Source organism: Pungitius pungitius, chromosome 1 (assembly GCF_949316345.1).
Source record: "Pungitius pungitius chromosome 1, fPunPun2.1, whole genome shotgun sequence".
Taxonomy (NCBI): domain Eukaryota; kingdom Metazoa; phylum Chordata; class Actinopteri; order Perciformes; family Gasterosteidae; genus Pungitius; species Pungitius pungitius.
In genome coordinates this window covers 6,072,843-6,097,903 of record NC_084900.1, presented here as the reverse complement: position 1 = coordinate 6,097,903, position 25,061 = coordinate 6,072,843, and the positions used below count along the sequence as shown (strand labels likewise).

The 25,061-nt window shown below is 41.0% G+C and overlaps 1 protein-coding gene across 3 annotated transcripts; it reads left to right on the top strand.

The window, feature by feature from the left end:
* Positions 1-450: 450 nt before the first annotated feature.
* elavl2 (ELAV like neuron-specific RNA binding protein 2) lies at positions 451-23,897 on the top strand. 3 transcript variants are annotated; one of them, XM_037479592.2, is made up of 8 exons: positions 451-874; positions 10,594-10,684; positions 11,557-11,800; positions 15,217-15,320; positions 16,970-17,123; positions 18,491-18,677; positions 19,383-19,421; positions 21,266-23,897. In XM_037479592.2, the coding sequence occupies exons 2-8, from the start codon at positions 10,613-10,615 to the stop codon at positions 21,594-21,596; spliced, it is 1,131 nt and encodes a 376-aa protein (XP_037335489.1). In that variant the 5' UTR covers positions 451-874; positions 10,594-10,612; the 3' UTR covers positions 21,597-23,897. The 3 variants fall into 3 exon arrangements, with proteins under 3 accessions (XP_037335489.1, XP_037335487.1, XP_037335488.1); XM_037479590.2 differs by having other exon boundaries at positions 454-874; positions 18,491-18,716; XM_037479591.2 differs by lacking the exon at positions 451-874 and adding an exon at positions 2,095-2,155 and having other exon boundaries at positions 18,491-18,716.
* The last annotated feature ends 1,164 nt before the right edge of the window (positions 23,898-25,061 follow it).

Here is a 25,061-nt window from a genome sequence, read left to right as displayed (position 1 = left end):
TGGAATAAAACATCCAGTTAGAAACCAATGCGCCCTAGCACGTGAAGTCAGCACACATATGAACACATAAGTATAGTCCCCCCCCCCCCCCCACAACCTCCACAACCTCCACACCCGCCTGCCTTTCCCGTTCTTGGATGATGGTGACATTGCGGTGAACACATTTGTGACAAATAGCGAAATACTTTCGAGGCGCGGAGTCATCCCCGCCTGCTGCACTGTGCGTGTCTCGACAAGGCGATGTTTGCCTTTAAATGCCATATTTAGTAAAGAATCCTTTGAGTGACTGGCGCGCGGACGAATGGCATCTTGCGATTCGGGGAGACGGTTGAGCTCGACGAGGACCGCGCGAGAGCCAATCGCATGAGAGCGCTTCTGTGTGCATAAGCGGTGGATGGAGCTTCTCTGGGTATACTTCCGCGTCCAATGCGCGCTCGTGTGTAGGTTGAATGGATGAAGCGGAGAGGTATAGGCATGCTGTGATACGGCCCTATATATTTGCCGGCAGGACTATCTTCCTTTTAAAGACCACCTCCTCCTTGCATTGGTTTCCACTCAGTGATGTCGCGTATTTGTGTGGCGCACCTGTAAAGAGCGAGACAGGCAGAAGCCGGCTTTTTTAATGATTTGATTCCTTTTGTTTCTTCTGTTCCTTTTTTCCTTTTATTTCATACATTTGCTGAAAGGAAATCATCTCTGTGTTTTGATTTAATAAATATTTCATTTCCTCATTTTATCTTGTTTGTGTTGGCTTTTATGTTTCCAAGTTTTAACTAAGAGAGCGGGATTTCATCATTTTACACGCTATTTGGCCAGGTGTTTCATTCAAAGATTGTTTGCCAAAGGACGTCCATAACTTTCATTTATAGAAACGGTAAGATCTTTTTTACACATTTGCTCATCCAACTGAAAATTTGTTTTTTGTCAATTTGTATTCTGTGTCAGTTCCTGGAGGACCGTGCGTGGAGCTGATCATGCTGCAGTCTCAGTCCTATTGCATGCCAACGCGATCGGAAAGTAACCGCGATACATCCATGCTTCCAATGACGGCTGATCTTTCCAACTCTGTTCTGCGGTGCCTTGGCATTTCGCACGATAGGACGAGGAGACTGCACATGAGCTGATTTCAGGACCTTCAAGGATGTCAGGGATGGACCTATTTATTCCTCTTGTGGGTAGACACATAGGCCTGGGTAGAGTGCTGAAAACGTGGGGTCCGCATAGTTGTCGGTTATGTTACTGCATCTAAAGTAAAAACGTTATCGGAGATGGTGGATTTTTCTACAATGTTTTATATACAGACGCATGACGTTTTTTATTGAAGTAGTGGATGTCTGAAACCAAATTATGGACGGACCTCTTGATGAAGATTTGTATTTGATGAGGATATTGATGTCAAAGGACATGGCAAAATACAAATTTGAGTATAGCGTAGGGCCAAGGTGGGACTGAAGTGTAACTCTAAAACCAGTAACGCTATGTAGGTTACGCGGAGCGTTGCGCTACTTGGAGTCGCCGGATGACGTGTTTCAAGTTCTGCTCCCATAGACATATTTGTATAGTATTTCTGAATTCAAACGAAGGTCTTGATTGTCAGACAGACGGTGCCATACTTCCTGTACCAAAAGAAATCCCCCTCTCAATTTGGAATCCTGCTCTTTTGTTATGCCAAATGCCACTTGAGCAGGGTTTTCTTATTGCCTCCGGGGACCAATTTCTTTCAAATATGCGACAACCATTTAGGGGCAAAAATTGAAACCGCAATGCTCCAAAGTATAGTGGGTCAAATTAACCCCTTTGTTATGTGGCTGGTCTCCCATGAATACCCCCAGAAAACTCAATGTTGTGTGTGTGTGTGTGTGTGTGTGCTTCCCCCCCCCCCTTTGCGTTGACAGTTGAGCCAACACGTCCCTTTAGCTGGAAAGCGCGAAGCAACAGTAACGTTACACCTGCAGCAAATCAATGACTTAATAGCGTGTTTCCGGGTTGGCGATGGGGGTCCGCGCTGATTGGCGGAGCGTCTGATTAGTTTACTTGGGGTGGACGCGTTCCCGCCACCGCCCCCTTTTTGAGCTGCGCCTACTGCGACCAAAAGTTTGACGTCTGCAGACTTTACATCATTAAATACCCCGCGGCACCGATTGAACAACTCAAGGTAAGCCCCCCCCCCTCGCAAAAGGAACAGTGCAACAAATATGAACTGGCGACCTCGACAGTGCCGCAAATAGACAACGAATACGCCAAAGGTTTTTAACGAGTTTGGAGGTAGCTAGCGGAAAAAAAATGCCGGCCTGCGAGGCCACCGGGTCGGACGCGTTCGCTCCCGCAGGACGTCATTGGAAACATTCCCGTTGACCCAACCATGTCATTGGAAATATTCCCGTTGACGCAACCATGGCCACTATGCTCATATATATTTTAAAAAAGGCTAGCCAAGCGCCGTGTTGGTGCGGTTACAAAGCGCACGTGCGTTTCTCGGGGCTAGCTAAGGCTCAAGGCTCGCCCTCCCTCCCGCAGCCTCAAGCCTCCGCGACTTCGCGTGTTTCGGTTCCTTGCGAACCTTGTTCGATTAAACGACTTCGCCGGGTCCGCGTGCAGGGCCAGTTTCATAGACGTGAAAACATAAATATAATTTTTTTGTTGTTGTTGTTGAAAGAATTGGTACACTTTTTTGTGCCCATTTTAGCATTTCGCAGTCGTCGTGCTCATTAAGCGCGTGCCGTCGCAGCTGGTCCGGTGGCGCAGATTGCCTGCAGCCGCACAGGTGTCACAGATTAATCAATCAGCAGTGCAGCCCCCCCCCTCATCTACTTCACCATGCGGTTCGTCAATGAACGCCCTATGTTTTCTTTTCTTTCTTTTTTTTTTAACTCCACTGGGTTCAACAGTCACTGCTGACCTTTTTGACATGGCTCTTGCGCGTAGCAATGGAGCAGGTGCACTTTTCAGCCCAATTCCTGTTTGTCCTTTTTTTTTTTTTAAATGTATTTATTTACATAGTGTGCATTGCTCGTAGTGTCTCCGTATCAACTTTTGGGTAACTCATTTGGATCCATGTGCCGTTTAACGTTCAGGCAGCTAGTCTTCATTTACTGATATCATGGGGAGTGACACGTGCATACTAACAAGCGTTCAAAGGTCTTTTGTGGTTATTGCAACCCCGGGTTCAGGGGCAGGGTATTTGTTCAATACAGTTTAAGTGCACAGGGGCACATTGTTGGACTGGTATCTGTGATATAAACAAAAGCATATTCTTTTTTTTTTTTTTTCCTTTTTAGCATTTCCTTTTTGTGTGTACTCGCGCTTGTGGTATCCTGTCTGGCCTTGAATATTGAGGAGATAAATGTGCTGAAGCCCCAGGCATCTGATTTATAGTTGGCAGTCTGTAGTGTGTAAAATTCAGTTGGTAGTTTATAAAAATATTAAATATTGTCCAGCTGGCAGCAAAGAGCTTGACCAGTTAATTTACCTGTAGGTTGCTAACACACAGGACATATGTGGACATAGTGTTTGACTGTTTATATATGTGTCAAATCTCTTCACCAGGCTGTGACTGGATATTCCTGATATTTGTAAGTTTATTAAGGATGTTTTGCAAGCTAGAGTATGCTGATTATGTGTTCTTAAGGTAACATTTTGGAGAAACAAAGACATTGGTACGACCCACGAAAGCCGAGAAATGTTTTCCTTTTTAATAAAGTAGTTGGCTGCACTGCTTTCTTTCAATCACCCGATGCAACATCTATTACTTATTGAAATAAAGTAATTTTATTCAAACTATTTATTTACATAACACTGAATCAGTTTCTATTCCTTTTGGAATTTTTATATTGCATATTAGGTACTCTAAGGGCAGTATTTAATATCGGGTATGTCAACGGCACAAGGAAATATCTTGATTATATTATCATAGCAGATCGCGTAAGTCCAGCATTAGTACGTGCAGGAGTTGCCCTCATGCTGCTTCGGGGTATATTTCGTCTTCCCTGTGCCTGCAACTTCCACAATATTAGCATCCCCTGTGCTAGTGAGTGACAGGAGATGAGGACGGCTGTCTTTGTGTATTATTGAACCCGCCCCCATCTTCGCCTTTTTAAATAAAGGCTTATGACACAGTGACTAGAACACGGGACCGTAAATTAACTTCCAAAGGCCTCAATGTGCGCAGCTGTCGGAACTGGGTTAGTATGGGAGCTATTAAACCCCCCCCCCCCCCCATGCAGTCTAGTCTCTGGCTGGTTTTCATGTGTTCCTCAATGTCTGTTGGCCACAGGGTGTGTGTGTGTGTGTGTGTGTGTGTGTGTGTGTGTGTGTGTGTGTGTGTGTGTGTGTGTGTGTGTGTGTGTGTGTGTGTGTGTGTGTGTGTGTGTGTGTGTGTGTGTGTGTGTGTGTGTGTGTGTGTGTGTGTGTGTGTGTGTGTGTGTGTGTGTGTGTGTGTGTGTGTGTGTGTGTGTGTGTGTGTGTGTGTGTGTGTGTGTGTGTGTGTGTGTGTGTGTGTGTGTGTGTGTGTCATTACTGAAGGCCAGCAATGCAGTGTTCTTGACCCCGCCACTGCATCACGGCAGCTTTCATAGATCACACTACATCACAAAGGTGTGATGTAGTGTGTGTTGCTTCATGTTTAAGTGTGCAGGCCTGTGATGGTGAGAAGCAATGTGGCATAAATAAACCTTGTGGTGTCTAAACATTTCAGACATTTATTTTCCATTTGAATTGGAGCTCATAGTGACTGCATTGTAATGCATAAGCTGTAATGTAAATATACAACTCATTTTCAAACCTGGTACAAGTACTTTCATTTGTTTTGTCAGATGTTGCTCACATTCTGCCATTCCTAAATTAAGCTGTTTCAACATTCAACATGGTTTTCCTGTTTTATGTTCCCACAGCGTAGTTTGAAGTGAGTCCAATCTGCGTCTCACAGGGCGTTTTTGTAGTTTTATATCCATAAGCTGTACACTAGTACTCTTACAACTATAACATTCAAAGCTTTCTCTCGACCGGACACTGGCACACGTTTACCTCGGGCTTGCAAATCACTGGTGAAAACCCTGACGGCGTATGCAAGGAAGACACAACTGACAACTTTGCAACTAGGCTAATCGATGTGGAGGCTGCACACGAGGATGTCTGCAACATTATGGCTGCTTACTCTGAGGGGCGGGTGAACTGCTTGTTGTTGATGTACATTCAAGTTTCCGGTGAACTGGTAATTTAACCTGTTTGGGCATTGGTCTGTTGATGAGAGGTAAAAGTCACCTCGCTGTAGTGATACGAGTGAGTACATGAGCATGGGATCGGACCTGTTCCCGGGTATTGATCTCGGTCACATCAACGATCACAATTATTTCTACCCCTAGGGACGCAGTGTTCTTAATTTTTCGGTCTTGATGATTTGATGACAGTATGTAATTGGTGAGCTGTATGCTTCACTGTGTGGTGGTTGGGATCATTTCATGTGTGAGGCAACATCACACGCAGGAAGTTGCCATTTTGACCGTATGGCTAGTTGTGCTTTTTGTTTCGTAACTGCCATCAAAGTCCAGCTTTAGCATTGGAGCAGGTAGGCTAGTATCTAGGTTTCACGGTCAGTCCATTTGTTTGATGGTGTTATTCGTTTCAAAAAGTTTCTACGTAAATACTATCAACTTTTCAGTTTTAAGTCAAATCATTTAAAGAGATTTAGTTCTTCCTATTTTCATCAAGTTGGAAAGAATAAAACATGCCTCTGGTCTTTTATCTTGTCTGCATGCACAAAATATTCAGTTTTATCGCCCACCTCATGAAAAAGGAACGTTATCAGCATATCAAACGACATAATGAGAAATGATGCGCCATTGGGAAGACCTAATTAGGCCTTCCCGATTGGACCGTTTTCTGATTGAGATGAGATATTATTTGGTTGTTTGGGGTTATTTCGGCTAGTTCACAGCTCAACCAAGTGCATCTCAATTAGGGGTTTTGGAGGGTCTCCTTCTCTGCGCACACACACACACACACACACCAAACTACTGAGACGTCGAGGTACGCGCACACCTACTTTTTAACATTGTGAAAGCTAGCTAATGGATCAAATGTTTTGGGCGATGTGTAAATAGTGCTACCCAAACCTGGTGGTGAAGAAATGAAACGAGTAGTGTTTTTGGCACTGTAATATATGTCTGCCACTGGCGTATGCAAACTTGCATGTCAGTAGAAATGTTTTATTCATTTTGTGTCAGTGTGTAAACAACTTTGTGGGAATGTCTTTTTGGGGATATTTGGCAGGGAAGAATATTTTATTTGCATTTAAAAAGTAGTAACCTTCATGACAGAGTGGTTTTATGTTTAAATGCTACATCATGGATCATTTTACAGCGTCGTATGTTTTAGCATTTCCCTTTGCATATTTCAGTCACATCCATGTTTTCAACTGGGATATTTTAAACTGTTTCTTGTGGGCTTGTCCTTTTCAAGGACAGGCCGAGCATGTCAGTGTGTGCACTTTGGAGATTTTCACTCTGCAGCTTGTCACGCATACTTGGTCAATTTAATCCTCTGAGGAGCAAGTAGCCGGGATGCGTGCCTCCTCACTTTTAGTGCTCAGCGTCACATCAGTACACGCTGCTCTCGCTGTTGGCTTCAAGTTCGTGTTCGAGAAGTTATGCTGCTAGTCAGATTGTATGTGGGCAAAATTGCCAAATTGTTTTCATGTAACAAAATCAATTTTCCTAGTGCTTTTCTGCTCATCATGCTCATCAATCTATTTGTTCAAAAATACAGAATTTGATCTTGTTTTAATCCTGTAAAAGGTGTTCAAGACGTAGAGCTGACACTATTGTTTTTATAGGCTGTCTGTCGAAGAGCCACTATCCCTTAGGCCTTTTCAACGAATGCATATCTAAACATTATCATTTTGTGCAAAACAACGATGCAGGGATTAGTGCAGTTAGCTTTGTTGCTGCATCCCCGTTCAAATCTTTCAGAAAACATTGTTGTGACTTGATTCCATAAGTTTACTTATAGCTTACCAGCTATATTATGTTACCTTTCCAATTAATTAGCACAATTAATCAGCTGATAAAACAGGAGCCATTCTCACCAGCTCAAGAGGCTGAAGCGTTGCATGTGGTTAAGGCACAAAACAAAGTATTTAAGTAATGACCAAGCTTGGCAGAGCAAAGCTCTGTCTTTTAGCTTTGATGTACCTTTTTGTTTTTGCAAAGTGGCATCGGGTATCACAGGCTTGCGTGTGAAGGTATCATGTTTAAATCTCAGTATTCCCTTCTTAGTAACTCTGCGTGCCTTGGCCTTTTCCCCCTGTGAGAAGGCTGTGGGATCCGAGAGTACCAACAACTAAACACACTACACTTTAATGAGCTCTAATGGGCGACCAGCACAGTTGGGTAAAACTGTGGAGGTGGGTGGGTTTATCTCAGCAATGAGAACCGAAAAAGAACCGTGTGGTCTTTATCTGGGGCTGTTTTTTTTTTTTTTTTTTTTTTGAAGAAAACTGCGAGGCAAGGCCTCAAGGGAAGAGAGTTGCTCCGCACTCAAATGACTGCGCTAAAAGGAGGCTGCTGGCTGGCTGCACACAGTGAAAGCCGCGTATGACATTTTTGGGAAGAGGCATCTTGCCAGGCTTTCTCTTCCAAGTGTTTATCTACTGAAATATTTCTTTCCTTGTGGCACTATCTTAAGCGGGACAACGGCCAATGTTTGTGCTTTGTATTTGGAATAAAAGGTGACACGTATGAAATGGAGATTGAAATAAGTCATTTTCTTAACAATATTTTTTATTTATGGCTGCTCATCTCCGTTACCATACATGTGAAAGAGGCCTTTTGTGGTTTAGAATTGTGAATTCTCTTTTTGGCAAGTAAATAACTGGCTGATTATCACTGATGCTTTTTTAATGATTTGTCCCTGCTTTGCAATCTCAACTAAACGGCAAAAAGAGTTGAGGCATAAAACAGTAGGCAAATTATATTTTTCAGTTTTTAATATTTTGCGATGCTTAACAGATGGAAAAGCAGAAGATGACTTCAATTGACCTGCAAAGTTCAAACTGCAAGACAGAAGCTGTCAGTGTGCTTGCTTTGTGTCAATGTTGACTGTACTTGTCTCAAATGGTATTTTTATCAGTTTAAAACTGATGAGCAAACGCTGAATTTATATAAAAGATGGTAATACTTTTACTTATGCATTTGGCAAAACCCTTGGGTATTTGGAGCTGCAAATGGTTCAAAATGATCACAGGCCATCAGATCTCTATTGCTCGGCAGGCTTTCATTCCGCTCCCTCTAAAGATTCATCGCAAGTATTTTACAACGTGGATCCTAAATAACGCTCCGCCCACTGTCTTTTGGGTGGAGCTACATTGTGACGTCTTGTCAAGAAACATGATCAGGGATCTCTAAGAGTTGTATTTTCTCCTTTTTTGTGTTTTAGTACTGATCAAAATTGGGATTATCTCTAAATACAAAAGTTGAAAACGTCTCTTCATACAAATATTTATTGAAATTGCATATGTGATGAATAAAAACATTGGTTTTGCTGCTTTCGTAAGTCATTCAAAGTTGTCTAATCATATGTCCCACTTGCGTCGTAAGTGTGCGATAAGAATCGATAAAATCCAATGAGTCCCTACAGGATGAAATTACATTTCTCATTGCTCAATCGTTTGTCGGATAGTCTGCAAATTAAATGTCCAGTGTTCTTCTTTTGAAGTGTGTCTGTGTGTGTGCGCCCAAGCTGTCATTTCATATCACTATGTTTATAAGTAAAGGTACACAAATGATTTTTAAATGTAGCCTTGGTTCCTCTTCTGGGGTTATTGCTTCTTCTAGTGAATGGAATTAATGTAATGGGTCATGTGGGTAGAAGGTCTTTGCTGTATGAATGTTATTTTCTATTTTTTTTGCTTGAGTTGTGTAGTTTTGACTAGCAGTCTAAAAAAAAAAAGTAAAGTCAAACTAACAGTATTAACCATAACATGAGCAAGTCCTGGGTTTTTATCAATATTATTTGCATACATATACTGAGGAACCTCAGGCAATAAAAACCAACAATGAGATTGTATATATATATAATAATTAGTTTCTCAGATGGCAATGCACTGCTGTGAGGAGGCTCTTTCAGGCTTATGTACTCATACAATGGAAACTGCAACAAATAATGAGCCACTTAAACCGTGATCTTTGGCTTGATTTGCAGTACATGGATCCGGCAGACTAGTCATCCAATGATTGAAGTATACGTTTTTAGCTTGGATTGAATTGTTTCCTCTCTGAGAGAACAGAAACATTGGTTTCTAAAGAATTATCTGCCAAATGCAGAAATTAATAGGATTATATTGAGATATTGTGAATAACACTGTTGCAAACAAACGTAAATAACATTTTTTTTACACTTCTGATTGGGGCGTGATTCCTTTTCTAATCAAATAAGAGGCCTTTGTCTCCAACTAAATGTGTAACGGTTTGTGAAGACCGTATATACGACTTGCTGTGCATATATTTATAGACATCGGTGTGAAGGGCAGATATATATTTGGAATAAAAGCAATATAATTAAGATGGCATAAACGGCTTAATCTCCTGTGGCTTTTTGAAACTATAAAGATTTATTTTTTAATCCATCCACTATATATTTTTTATGGCAGTGTGTTGAAACACTAAAATGGCACATTAGCCGTGGTTTGAGAAGCTCTCCACTAAGAAATATTGATCGAAGTTTAAACCCATCCAGTGCACAATTTGCAATGCTGTTTTCATCACTTGAGCAGAGAAAATCAATTTGCATTTGAGTTGTATCAGGTTGACATTTTCCCAAGATGCGACCAACAAGGGGAAAAAAAACGAATAAATAGAACACTAAATGCTCGGTCATCTGTACGAACGGAAAACCATGCCGCCTCAAAAATCTGTCCCAACTTTAATTCAGCACAACATAATGCAGCTGGAACATTACTCGTCAGTATAGTGGCATGGTTGTGAAGATTACAGAAGGAAAATAAAAACTATGCCAAAAAAAAGCGCAATAGTGCGCATAAAATGTATTATGTTTTCGTAATTAGTTCACCATACAGTAGACCTAAGAAAGTAGGACTTTTAGACTTGTGTGAAACTTAAGAAGCACAGGTTCCTGACGACGTTTGAATGTTTTGTGTGGGCTAAAGAATTGATAACGTATGCAGGATATGTCGGCGCAACTTAAGCATCAGCTCCATCTCTGGATGTCCGGTAATTGTAGCAGACCAATTGATTTTTACTTTTCAGCTGTTGTCTTTGCACAGCACTCTTACCCATTAGACTAATTTGCCATTCTGTGTGCTCTCTGTCCGCTTCATGGCGAGGTTTTCTCGCTTCACTCGACGCTTTTCACTGCTTGGTTCTGCCTTTTTTTCCCCCTCCCTACTGAAGATGAACGGTGGTGACTCTGTGAATCATTACCTTTTTGGCATCCCTCCCGTTCAAGCCAATCTGCATCGACAGCCCGTACATTAAACCCACCCCCCCCCAATGATGACGTATAATCACATCTGACTGTTGCCCTTTTTTTGTGTTTTTGCTGATCTAACATGAAGTACTTTTTGTGTCTCTGCTTTTTCAGACGGCGACACCAAACTAACATGGCAGTCAGACTGTGCGACGTGGCTTCTCTGCTTAGAAGTGGTTCGTGGGCGCCCGAGCCTTGGACTGGGGTTTGTGGCACTTCTTTCCTCAAATGCTTTGGCCAGAAGGCCTACTTTTATATGTCCCCCGTGCTCGGGTCATGCCAATGACGTTATCTCTGTCATGTGTGTAGACCCTCGAGTCAAATTAACCACATGGTTAATGGCCTGTTAATTCTGATTAGTTTATCTCATTGAATAACTAATGTGTGATACACTGATCTGCTTTGTGTACATTGTGAATCAACTAACAAAGGATGCCTCTTCATTTGCTGTTGTTGCAATTTAATTTAAATATACTACATTCTTTGCCGACTGTAACTACATTATTTTGTCTGATAAAATGTTTCTCTTTTGCACCACATTTCCCATTGAAGACATTCAAACATGGTACTTACTATTTTGAATATTTCTTTATCAATCATTTAACTTCTGAAAGATTATTATTATATCGTCAGAATAGCAGAGAGGGAACTCACTGGGCCTACTTTGAAATGTATTTTTCCCACCTGTGGATCAATGTTTGGACCAAGATCAAACGTTTCACACTGTCGGCTATCAGCGGTGAAGTTGCACATTTACATAACTCTAAAGTCTGCACTACGCTCTTCGGGCAACACCATCTTTCTAAAAAATGCAATGCCCTGTAATGTTTCTTATATGCTGCAAAAAATTGGGTTAATGCACAATAAAATAGAACATTAGGATTTCTTTTCTTTAGCTCAGTACTTTTGATAATATAGTGATTTGTGTTGAGGTTAAAAACATTATTTTCCAATTGTTCAATATTCGCCAACCATGTTTCGACAGTGTTTCTTTTTTGACTATTCATTCTTTGTTGGATGTTGTCTAATTTACATGTGGTTTTGACTAGATTATATTCTTTTTTTTGGTCTTTTCAGCAGGTAATTGCTGCCATGGAAACGCAGCTGTCCAATGGGCCAACGTGCAACAACACAAGCAACGGGCCCTCAACAATCTCAAACAACTGTTCCTCACCCGTAGAGTCAGGGAGCATAGAGGACAGTAAAACTAACTTGATAGTCAACTATCTGCCTCAGAACATGACCCAGGAGGAGTTGAAGAGTTTGTTTGGGAGCATCGGAGAAATCGAGTCCTGTAAACTCGTCCGAGACAAAATAACAGGTAATGATACCGTTTTTGTTGCATTTTGTTCAGAGTTAATTTATTGTAACTAATGTGCATTCGTTTTGCCTTGTAAGTTGGCCCACAATTCTGATCAGCTCATTACATTTGGCACAACTTGACTATTCAAAAATGATCAAAGCCCTCGTGTTTTAGTATTTTGAAGGGAATGATAGAAAGAAGTAGTAAACAAAGATGTGTGTGTGTGTGTGTGTGTGTGTGTGTGTGTCTGTAGAAATGCAAGGCATAAGGGGTCTATAAATATGTATTTATGGAATTCAGACTTTTGCCATGCAAGTAAAGTATTATCTCGCATAAAAATAAATGCCTTTTTTATATAGTCATGCATACAAAAAAATGCATTTGATTGTTGATGTGTGAAACGGTCTGAATTGAATTGACAAGTGTTTCTTGTTTAAAACCAGTGTTGAGCACAGTCTGCTCGGTAGATTGAACATTAACATGCCTGACAGGTTGCATACTTTGGCTCAAGTGTGAACACAGCGCTCAAAGTAATTCAAAATCAGGGAAATAAATGAAACAACTTATTTGAAATCAACCGGCTTTTTAGTGAAAGGACTTGAGGCAATACTACATGCCCCGATGAAGTGGTGCTTGGAAATGTGGATTCTGATTGAGCGAGTAACATAAATTAACCTCTTTTTTTTTCTTTGGTGGTTTGACAAAACAGTTTTCTTAAGGACTAAACTTGCCGTGGAAGTTTTCATCCAAGTAGGAAGGTGGATAGAGAATCATAGGAAGGCCTCACGTCTTCACGAATATAATCCAAACAATTTAAATTCAGAGGTATTTGCCACCACGGGCATCAGAATTCAAGTCGTTATTTTTAACAATAACCCTTTAAACACGGTAGTAATCATTGCTTGAAATAAACTCATTTCTCAGGGATGATCACTTGCCACCTTGGATAGGTGGTAATTGCATGTCAGTCTTTATGCTTGTCCTCTTCCTTCCTGCCTTGGTGTAGAAAATGCCCACCATTGTGTAAAGCCAGTCGCTAGGTCTATTTTTCCTCTCGTAGCGTCCCGGTCGTGTTAATCTTGTATTTCAGTTGGCTTGTTGTGAACGTCTGTGAAAAATGGTGTCTCGGTATTACCTGCATTTGGCCTGTTTTTTTTTTTTTCTTTTCTCATAAAGAAGCCAGTGATTTAGTGTGTAGACGTTACACAAACTTTCACACTTTGTTTTCAGAACGCGAGCTTATCTTGGAATATGTTCAGGATGGCAGTTGCACCGACATCTGTAGAGAAACAGAGCGTGTGGACGGGCTTCGTTTACGGCACAAATCCAAAAGGCTCTTAGCATCAGCTGTGATTTTTATCGGAGTAAATTGCCAAATAAAAATAAATTGCCTTTTTTTATTATTGAAATACAAATGTAGTGAGGTGGGAAGACTGAGTTCTTCGCTCTGGCATTGGCAGTTGATGCTTTCTAAAGGAGACACTTAAATTCATAATTTAATTCAAATACATTATTTAGATGACAATGTATTAACGGTACTGAAATTTACAAATTCAAACTTTTTGTTTGTCCAAAACATAATGTGTCTGCTGTAACGATGCCTGCTCTGACAGAGTTGCCTTCTTATTATTAATGAGATACTGTCATTGATTTGTTGTCAGTTTGTGTTTTCTTCACATTTATGGAAAGTGCTTATTTTTTAAATCCCACACCGAGTCAGAAAAGGGGATTGATCCCTGCTGTTGAGCAGGTGTTTTTGTCAATGCATATTTCTAAAGCAAACATTTGAATGTAAAAGTGGATGATGACTAGTTTTTTTGTTGTTGTTTTTTTACATCCCCACCAAGTAATCAGTGGCCTATAACGTATCGAGCAGCTAACTACTATCATTTAAAGTTCTTTGTCAGTTTTTACTCAACCTAATTAGAGCAATCAATCAGCTGGGGAAAATGTGTTATTCAAAGCCTCTGCCGTTTTTTTGGGCGCGTTGCCTTGATTTCAACACCCGATTCCCTCCAGAATGTGTTGCTTTTGTCTCCCATAGTTTTGTGGCAATGGATTTAAGCCAGCCTACATCTGTGTCCTGGTTCTACATGAGATCTTAAGTAATCATCAGAGCGACTCATGCTTCCTCTTTGCTTTAAATGTCCTTGGCGGCGGCTGCTGCTGCTGCTGCAGCTTAGTCTTTGTCATTTCCCTCCCACTATGGGCAGCAGTAGTCTTTTACTTGAGGATGGGTGCAGTCATCTGCTTAAACGTGCATCCCAGCACGTCTCCTCCACTCCTTGATGGCGGGCTGAAAGTGAGCGGGTTGTTGGAGCATGACTGAGGCCCCCTTTCACCCCCCCCTTCATAACTGCATATGTAACGGCTATCTAGACGTTGCATAGGAGGACATTACTACGAGGGCATAGCGTGCCCACGTGCGCCCTGTATAGTTCAGCAGAGTGAGGGAGACGGTTTGCCTGCAAGGCTCAAGTAAAAGCGTCATTTCAAATTTCAAGGCTCGGCATGTTTCTTCTGGCTAGAAGAGCCCCTGGGATTCAAGGTGAGATTAAGTTTATGACCTTGACTTGATCACGGCAGAACAATATATGAGACCAGTGACTGGTTAGTAAGACGTGAAAATAACCGGCATGGATGGAAATTGGGTGTTTGATGTACAGTAAAGATAAGATGAGGGCAATGCTGCAAGCGATATTGTGACAGCTGAATGTCACTCCATTCCCCTTGAAAAATCAATTCCTGTTTTAACATGCTTTTTGTTTTATAATCTAATTATGTCACTATTACATTGATCGTATTTCAAACTAAAAACAGAGCCAGTATTAAAACCTAACAAAAACAACTATTTTTTTTTTTAATGAAATAATATTGACCTCATGAATTTCCCATCACGGAACAGATTTTCCAAAGCATTTCTCAAAACTTGTCTTTGGCATGAACTTCATACCGAGGGATGTGGAAAATATTAACCAGATTTAATCAAGTTGCTTTACTGTATTAATAAGCTGGAGCTGCTTGAGATGGTGAACTTGACCGGCAGTGGAATTGCAGAGAGATTTAAGTGTGGGTGGAGGAAATTGAATTGCCTCTGTGCACATAGAGAGTGGGTGTCAATCTATTGTACATTTTAGAGATAAACGAGAGGGAGGGGAACACATTGAGCCTCTGCTACTGCACAGTGTCAGAGATGAGTTGGTGAAAAAGCAGCGCAATTGCCTGTCATATCTAATTCACATCCAATTCAAGACATGTCTGCCAAAGAGTTGTTTTTGTAATTTTACCAGAGTTTGTAGGCCAAATGCATGGAGGCCTGCGACCAAATAAGAAATAATAAAAATAAGTTGTTTTTTGTTATTGGCGTTAAGCTGTCACTTTTCAGTTTTGTGTTCCTTATGTGGCTTATGTATTGTGTGCTGTTGTGATTGCAGGGCAGAGCCTAGGCTACGGTTTTGTAAATTATGTGGACCCCAAGGATGCAGAGAAGGCCATCAACACATTGAATGGCTTGAGACTTCAGACCAAAACTATCAAGGTAAGATGTCATGGATGGTTTTTTTCCTCTGTATCCTCTAACAGGCATTACCTTGTTCATTCCTATCTCTAATAAGCGTCCTAATCCTAGGATTTTATTGAACTCGCTGGAATCCGTTACCATTCATGACTGGTTGCAAAAATCCGAGATATGCCGATCTTGTCTCGCCCTCTGGGAAGGAGTCTGAAGCATAATGAGGCTGGAGAAATGTGGGGTAGAAAGGGAGAGGCCCATTGTTAATCCGGGCACATGCTGCTCTGCCTCGGCCTCAAGTAGAGCAGAACTGTTTCTATGGTTGCATGTGCTGTAGCGCTGAGGTACGCCTTTACGGGAACGAGGCTTCCCTTCACATTCATCAGGCAACGTAGAACCAAATGTGCTGGTGGGAAAAATATTGTTTTTGCAGATCTCTTGGCAAATGTCTGTGGGCAAAACACACTTGACATTAGAAAATTAATTTACTGGCGCAAACTGTATGTTTGACCAGTTTAACCTCAAATACTGTATTTAAAGATGACTTTGGTCTTGAGCCATACAACTTAATTCCCATGGATAATATTGAACACCTCTCTTCCGTAGTTAATTTCACAAAACAGTGGAACATTTTCTTTTAATATATTAAACATCCAAATTATTCTAGCTCTACGGTTACAAGTGCAAACAAGCGCCGCTGTTTAGGAGAATGTCCTCCACGAATATTGTCATCAAGTGAAGGTCGGCGGGGGGGCGGGGGGGTGCGCATGGGTGAGGAAGAGCTAGGGAGTGGCCTGGCAGCTTTAGATTTCACGTTCACTTTGTCAGCAGAGACGTATTTGTGCATGGGACCCTTCCGCATGTCATTGTACAAATGACTGAACGTGAGATCATTCTCAGAAAATATATTTTAATATTAGTATTATTCATTTATTACTCCTCCCCCCCCCCCCCCCCCCCCCCCCAGGGATGGATGCTGTAATGATCCGAACTAGTACAAAACTGCCTTGTTTTTATGCTCCCATGTTTTTCCTGGCCTGTTGTCGGGTGTTATCTAAATATCTCCATACATTAGAGAAGGAAATAAGCAAGATTATTTTAATAGGTAGTTGCGCTGCTCTCAATATAGATATTTGCTTTTTTTTGTTTTCAAATGAGAGGTGTGTAGACAGGCCTGACGTTGCATTTGTTCAAGTTCAGCTTTTTAATGAAAAATATGCAAGTCGTATGCTTTGATTTGGGCGTGTTTACAGGAAAGCGAAATGAGAGTGATTTTATTGGAATGGCTGCCAAAAGCAAATGATGGTCCATCTGAGAATTCCAATGCATTCATCAATGCACTGAGCTTTCATGCAAACATCTGAACCAAGACATTTCATTTTTGCACAAGGCCTCAGGTGTGATTTCATCAGTAATTAATTTATTAATGTCATACACAGTGACATGTTGGCTCCATAGCATGACTGAATTTAATGAAAGCTCATTCCGGTTAATTACCAGTTAGTGTTTAATTTTCTCTGATAATATTTGGGTCACAGCGTCTGCTCCTCTCCTTTTTGGCTACTTTTGTAAAGAGGTGATGAATGACCTGCCTTGAAGCTGAGAAAATTAGCGGTATGCATGTTCAAATATACAAAGTCAATGTACTGGTGGTCATGTGAACTCTCCCTCTGTAGGTTTCCTATGCGCGTCCAAGCTCCGCCTCCATCAGAGATGCCAATTTGTACGTCAGCGGCTTGCCAAAAACCATGACTCAGAAAGAACTGGAGCAGCTCTTCTCTCAGTACGGACGCATCATTACCTCACGCATTCTGGTGGACCAGGTGACTGGTGAGTAGGACACGTCAGCCCCCACCCCCCTCCCCTCGCTTCTTCTCTCTTCAGCTCCCCATCAAAAAGAAGTCAGGCCCAAGAAATGAATCGGAGGTTTTGCTACGAGATCCCCAAACATGCAATTTCCCACTAGAGGTGTTAGATGGAGAAAAAAGGAAACGGTTGTTAAGTGGCGAGTCTCAATTTAGCCTAATTACTTTTCCCCGTCAGTCTCTCCTCAGCTTGCACTTAACCTGACTTGCGGTCTTATCCTCCTCCTCTTCCCATGTGTACATCGAATGCCTGTTCCTGGCGAGAAAAACAAAATGCATTCAGAGAAGTTATGTTCTCACATGTGGAAGCAGAATCCTGATAAACCAAATCTCTAACCCACACATGATATTGCATGCATTTTTTGAATGGTTCTTTCAATGGAAATCTTTCACTTTTACTTCAGCATTATCGGAACAATCAAATGATGCAACCGTAACAGGGGAAACCCAATAACCAAAGTCCAAAGCCGGTTTCCAACTTGCTGCTGCTCACAAACTTAGCAGGCTGACAAATGCACAAGCTCAAACCGTTAGAGAAATGGACTCAACGAGAAACAAACTTATATTTTGTTCGCATCGAGCAGTGGTAGCACAGGCCACATGTTGTACTGGAGGGATGGACCTCATTTTGCCTTCCGCAATGATACCGATGCTCAAGGCTGATTGGCAAGCAGCAGCAAGAAACAATAAGACATGTTGGCGATAATCTATTTATAGGGTATATGAGCTGGTCGGGTTTAATCAAAATAGCTAGCCAATTCATCTTTAAAAAATATATATATATTAGCTATATAATAAAGCTCACAATCACATCACACAGAAAATGATAGCCGCAGTTAATGCAATGTCTTAAAGTTTACATAGACATTGTTTGTTGCCACTTTTTTTCTTTTTCTCTGGTTTCTCCCCGTCTTTGTCAGTACGTACATGTCACAATCTTCAGACTTGCTCTTTCTACCTACTGCCTGCCAATTTCCTACGATGGGAAACGCTGGTGTTCTGTCAAAACAAGTCCACTCTTTCACCTCCCCCACGTTTATTCTCGGTTACACATCTCACGCGTGCCTTTTGGTTTTTCAGCTTTTCTTGATTTGTAATGGGTTACTGTTAAGAACCCCTTATTCTTTATGTATTTACATTTAAAGAATTTCCCATTTAGTTGATGCACATCAGCATTGTTTTTAAACTCTTTAACATCAACCCACTGTTTTTTTTTTTAGATGCTTAAAACAATCATCATAATCACGCCACTGTTTTGAGGAAAATATATTCGCTGCATGGCTTTTCAGGAGAAACTCGGCCTCTGATCTCACGTTAATTCTCTCTCCTCAGGCGTTTCCAGGGGGGTCGGCTTCATCCGTTTCGATCGGCGAGTTGAGGCCGAGGAGGCCATCAAGGGACTTAACTGTCAGAAGCCGCCCGGCGCCACCGAACCCATTACAGTCAAGTTTGCAAACAACCCGAGCCAGAAGACCAGTCAGGCACTTCTCTCCCAGCTGTATCAGTCGCCCAATCGAAGGTACCCAGGACCCCTCGCACAGCAGGCACAACGCTTCAGGTAAAAAGGGGCACACCAATAAAATAAATAATAATAAATTGGAAATCTGATTAGAGCCAAGGCTAGTAATACAGCCAATGATTTATGAGTCTGACCCGGTGAGGCTATTTGAAATTAGCATTTAAATTGTCTCACGGCAGTGCTTTGAAAATATTCAGTGTGAAGCTCATCTATACTCTGGACAGAATAATCCCTTCCCATATTCACATTTTCAACTTTGCTGTGTTCCCTGTGGTGCAGGTGTGGGCCTACGATACAAATGGGTTGCAGCAGATTTAGATAAATATGAGACTGATGAGCTAAAGTGATTGAAAAGTCAGTAAATGGCATAAACGGTTTGCTTAGTTTCAAACTATTTGCTTTTCAGTCCACTGATTGAGCTCAGAGGTACTGTTTGCATAGGATCACAATTCATGGCAATATAATAGTTTTTTAATTTTTTATGCTTTGAAATCTGCAGTATTTCATCATCTCTATATGAACAGTTCTTCTCTGGCTGGCTCGATTGACATATTCAGCCAAAAACGTAATAAATTAATAATGTTCTTGTAATAAACTTGAATGCAACAACTGACTTTATTTGGCTATCAAAAACGTTCTCGATCAAATTTCCCCGCTTTTTAAAATCAAATTAATGTGTTAATGTTAATCTGTTTATTTTTTAAGGTTGGACAATCTGCTGAACATGGCCTATGGAGTCAAAAGGTAATTGGATTTTATTTTATTTTAAGGCTCAACTTCGGACCCAACATGAGGGAGTTAATGACTTTCATCTGTAATATTCTTCAGCTATTGATGAATATTCAGCATGTGTGCGCAATGCAGAAAGTTAAACCGGCCGGTTACATTTTGGGAAGGGCGGACCAGAGCGCCACGTTTACCTGAGAAGAGTTGAGTGATGGGTGTCAACAGAGACTACCTGCTTTTTTTTGACCCCTGACAATCCCTTTCCCTCTGCCACGATACATCGCAGTTGGATTCTCAAGGATGTCCGCTGATTTGGGGGATGGATTAATTACTTTAAATGTAAATAATTTTGAATTTGTTTCATCAGAGTTGCTGTACTAATACCACATGCACAGTTTTTACATTAAGCCAATTATGAATACCTGATGAGCAGTAGGAGAAAGTGTGCCATTGAAGGGTAGGAGAGTCTGAATAGGAGGCGGCGGTCTTAAACATTCTTCCACTGAACCACGATGGGTTAATTGAATTAATCTTGACTCGGCTGAACAAGACTGATATCTATACGTTGCAATCATTGCATTACCTCGTTAGCACACCGGCTAACGGTTAAGCTGATACTGTGTATGTGAGTAGTCGCCATGGTGATGTCCTTCTGTCATCTTGACCAGACTCTTCAACTTGAACCTGAATGCCTTATCTACAGTTCCTTAATTATCTGATGTCCTTCTGTTAAATGAGGTATGTTCCTGTATTGGATAAGGTCTGTGACGGGGAGGCCGGGGGGGGGGGTTCTTTAATCTTGACTAAATGTCACAACATGTCCAAACTACAGGCACAATGTCCCACTTGTGATTGCACACGATTGTATTTTAAGCAATGTACTCTTACCTTGATCTTTTATGGACCGCTTTGTCCTGTTTTTAAACTTTGTTGCATCAGGATTTGCCCGGATACCAGTTTGTCAAAGTCCAGTTTTAAGAATGCCTTCCGCAAGTGTGATTAAGTCCAATCCCCTGAAAGCTCAAAGGCCCATCACCAGCAACAATAGACTTGTGATTTCTCTTCAGCTTTGCTCTTTGGCTGACGTCTTCGTTGCCGTGTGTGTGTGTGTGTGTGTGTGTGTGTGTGTGTGTGTGTGTGTGTGTGTGTGTGTGTGTGTGTGTGTGTGTGTGTGTGTGTGTGTGTGTGTGTGTGTGTGTGTGTGTGTGTGTGTGTGTGTGTGTGTGTGTGTGTGTGTGTGTGTGTGTGTGTGTGTGTGTGTGTGTGTGTGTGTGTGTGTCCTTGATGCTGGGAGCACACCTGTCATGGTGGATGTTCCCTGAGAGGCCAACTGGAGCAGCTAATCTTATGTGACACCTGCTGCAATAATTCATAGGCTTTCCCTGCACTTTGAATTTTGTTTCTTTTAAACTGTAATGCCACATTTGCCAAAAACCAGGGGTTTCGGGTGGCTTTTAATCTTGGCCCGGACTCCAACTTTAATACGGCACTTATTTACCATTACATCTTGGCCTTTTATGTTTTTTTGTGAACAAGCCCTTTCTCAGGTGGCTCCTAATGAGCGTCAAAAGCAGCGAGCAAATTCTCTGCAATTGGCGTTACAATCTCCAACTCTAAAAAGAGATGGATGAATGCGTGCATGTTGACCGCTCACAACTGACTTTGTTAGTCAAATTATTTATGGAAGGACTTTATAACCACAACCTCTTCTGATAAGTCTTAAAACGATTTATGAATTGAAAGTAAGGCGTTATCATGAAAACAAACATGGCGAGGGCTGACCTCAGCAGAGACTGAGTCGGATTCTGTTTGTTGGCAAAAGTCTCCCACCTTGAACCACCTTACTTTTCGGTCTCTTCCAGCCGGTTCTCCCCCATGGCCATCGACGGGGTGACCAGCCTGGCCGGCATCAACATCCCGGGACACGCGGGCACCGGCTGGTGCATCTTCGTCTACAACCTGGCTCCGGACGCAGACGAGAGCATCCTCTGGCAGATGTTTGGGCCGTTCGGTGCCGTCACAAACGTCAAGGTTATTCGCGACTTCAACACAAACAAGTGCAAAGGATTCGGTTTTGTCACCATGACAAACTACGACGAGGCGGCCGTGGCCATCGCCAGCTTGAATGGATACCGCCTCGGGGACAGAGTGCTGCAAGTCTCGTTCAAAACCAACAAAACCCACAAAGCCTAATACCCGCTGAGATTGTTTCTGGAAACCTCAGCGGAGAATGGAAACAGAAAATGGAAGCGCATTGACCGTAACTTTCTACATTAGTAAAAAACGGCTTTGTAAATCAGTGTTACGAAGAAAAACTAAATTTAAGGTCCAATGTAATTTTTTCCTCTTTTTCATCGCTGCGCTTTGAATCTTCTTAATATACTTTAAACAGGAAAAAATACTGCAGGTGTGAGTGCCTGCGATGTTGGATTCTCTTGCTCTTGTTACAGATTGACCATCTAAAATGTTACTATAGGTTTTTTTGTTTTTTAGTTGCACATCTGCTTTGAACAGTAAGTCTTGTAAAGTTATGTGTGGTTAGTAAGTACTTACTTTGAACTATTTGTTTTTTTTGTTGATTTTGTAAGTATTCCGTTTGTGTAATTTAAGTTGTTTATTGGTTGGCTGCATAATGTTGCTTATTGTAAACTTAATGGATAAAAGACAAAAAAAAACTTCTTAAAGCAGTACCTTGCCAAAGAGCTAAGAACCTCTTTGATGTGGGTTTGAAAAGCATCTATTTTTATAAAAAGAGAAATTTGGAGAAACTTTTTACTGGACCTGGAACAAAATATTTTGACTTGGATACTTTGAAAAATATCTTCATATGACACCTTGTGAGCTTTTGAACTTTACAGGAAAGTTTGCAGTGGTTGAAATTTCTGGGGAGATTTATGATGTAAAAGATACCTTTTGAGATCTTTGTATTATCTTTAGATTATAGAATCAATGGCAGTGCTGGTTTCATTTGTAAAATCATCTGTGGGTCCCCTGTCATCCTGGTTGTTGTATAACCAGCAACTCGCTTTCCATTTTCTTTTCTTTTTTTCTTCTTTTTCTTTTGGATTTGAAAACTGACAAAAATACAAAGGTTTATTCGCATAAAGTGCATGCAAAATTATAACATGGAGATATCTTCAAAGGTAGATGGGATGAAAATCAGTTCTTCCTAAAGGGTTTCCTTCAGACGGAGCTCACCATGTTCCTATGATATAGCATTAGACTGATTTTGTCTTAACCAGTAAGAATAGGGGTTTTTACATACTTTGTATGAAAGATTTGAGGACGAGCCAATGAAGGCTGCAGCTTAAAAAACACACGTCGGAAGAATTAAACGGATTTCTCCTGAGCTTTGAGCTATGTAAATAAGTCCTTTTTTTATGTTGAGTATTTGGCAGACTTTTGTTTGTTCTAGTTTGGACTTCATTGGAAAGTGTGTGTGTGCGTGCGTGTGTATATATATATTTATATATATATATTGGTTTTTTTTGAGTATTTAAGGTAATTTTATTTAGGATATTAATCTTTCAACTTGAGTTCATTTGAAATTTCTTTATTTGTTGTCCCATGGACTAGCATTACAGTGCATCAAATTTTGTTGGTTGTTTGGTCTGTAGATAGTCTTGCTTTGTTTGAAAAAAGAAAAAAAAATAGACATGTTTTTGTTTTTTATATATAAACATTATAGATATATATATATTTATGTGGTAAAGAATGGATATAAACCACAGTTTTGAACTATTTTAGTTTTTTTTGTTTTCTTTTCATACTTATAAATATATATATATATATGAAAACGTAATGCATATAACCTGTCTTTAAAATCGTACAAAGGTGTGTATTGCTTTATTCACTTTGGGGGAAGGTCGGTGAAGCGGTTCCATTAATGACAGCAAAATAGTTTGCCAGAGTTTGTCATAGAGCATCCCAGTGGTCCTGATGGAAACCAGTGGAGGCTGGTCGGGCGCGGGATGCACTGAATACTGGACCTGCAACCGGGGCTTTGGATTCAAACCAAGTACTAGTCATGCTTCCCCTCAAATGAGCAGTGTGCTATGCATTCTAGGATTATATTTGCAACTGCTTTTTCTTCTTTATCTATTCCTTATTTGTGTTACTTGTAAAAGTTCAATTTAAATCTAGATGAGTTGTGATACTTGCCGCCGTGGGTTAGAAACAAACGTTTTCATGCCTGACTCGTTGTTTAAAGATATGTTTTCTTTTTGTAACTTCTTCATAATGATTTGGTTCTTGACAAATTGTTCTGATGGTCCGGCATGAAAAATGGTTCCCTCCCACCACTCTTATCTCAATTCTTAATATAAGAATAATTATTTATTTGGAGTTGTATAGTCTGACTTGGTTAACAGCGTTTTTTGGAATAGAATATTTTTTGTTGAGTATTTAAAAGGATGTACATGTTCTTTACTTTGTGTTTGGATACTTTTGGATTTTTTCCATGTTCAGTACATCAATAAATAAGTTGAAGGGCAATGCTGCATTGTGAATGGATTCCATCACTCATCCAAAGCCATCGTCAATTTAACACGCGGGTCTCACCTTTCTCAGGAATTTAAAATGGTGTACTTTTGTTCCATCCCTGTTTGACTAAAAACCACACCGCATTATAGAATTTCTCTTGAAAGTGAGCTGTGGATGAGCGTCTCCAGAGATCCTTCCTGTGGAAGTAGACTTTTTACAACCTATAGTTTTTGTAGGGAATTACATTTTTTTTTTTTCATTGGCCTGTAGCCAGATTCTAACTGACCTGTACTGTATTGACTATTTTATAACCTATACTATCTTCCTTAATTTTTGACATACTTTATGTACTACTTTGTTTAGTACAGTGTTTAAATACATCATTTTTTTTTACTGGCGTGAGGAACTCGACGTGATGCCGTTGGTCGGTCTAGCTGTAGTTTTCCCTCTTCGGTCCTTGCCCTTTATCAAATGAATCAACCCATCAGTGTTACTGCTGTGACGGTCTGATCCACTTTCTCAGCAAAACGGACTAATTGAGTCCGTTATGTGAGCGACAAAGCGCTAACTTTCTCCCAACGAGATCAGGTTGGCCTCCCGTAAGGGTACGCAGGAGCCAGGTGGAAAAGCATTCAGAGGATGAAGTGTTTTAAACTCGGCCTGTGAAAAGCGACTAAAGGTATGTGCCATCTTTCCTCTCCCTTTTCGGGACAGGTTGACTAGTTTTTTGTTTTTGTTTTTTTTTCTCCACATGTTATGTTTTTATCTCATGCCGCACTTGAGGCGGGCGGCCTCGCTGGAGATGGAATGGCCCGCTTTGAAGTGTGCTTCCCTACTACCGTGCTGCCCGACAGTCATTTTTTTAGGGCCATTGCAAGGTTGCAGATGGGAGCTGCTGAAGAAACCACTTTTCAAAGCATTCAGTCTGGGAAAAAAAAACAGGTAAACGATATTTATGGCGCGCGTCGTGGTTCCTGACCTCGGTTTGGCTTGCGGAGGATAAGGAGGCTAATCTGTGCGCTACTTAAAAAGCCTTCATAGGCTCTGATTTTACTCCTCTAGTAGACGAGATCTTTCTTGACAGTATTTTCTTTTCTGAGGGAGTCCTGTCTGTGCTTTAAAAGCATTGTTCATGTGTCCATGTTAACCTTCAATGACACTTTTGGTATCTTCTGG

What these genes read in the sequence shown, in the direction of transcription:
- elavl2 (XM_037479590.2), top strand. Translation starts at nt 10,613, where the DNA reads ATGGCAGTCAGACTGTGCGACGTGGCTTCTCTGCTTAGAAGTGGTTCG. An exon ending in TCTGGTGGACCAGGTGACTG is followed by an intron (nt 17,124 to 18,490) that starts GTGAGTAGGACA and finishes CTCTCTCCTCAG; the next exon opens with GCGTTTCCAGGGGGGTCGGC. An exon ending in ATGGCCTATGGAGTCAAAAG is followed by an intron (nt 19,422 to 21,265) that starts GTAATTGGATTT and finishes GGTCTCTTCCAG; the next exon opens with CCGGTTCTCCCCCATGGCCA.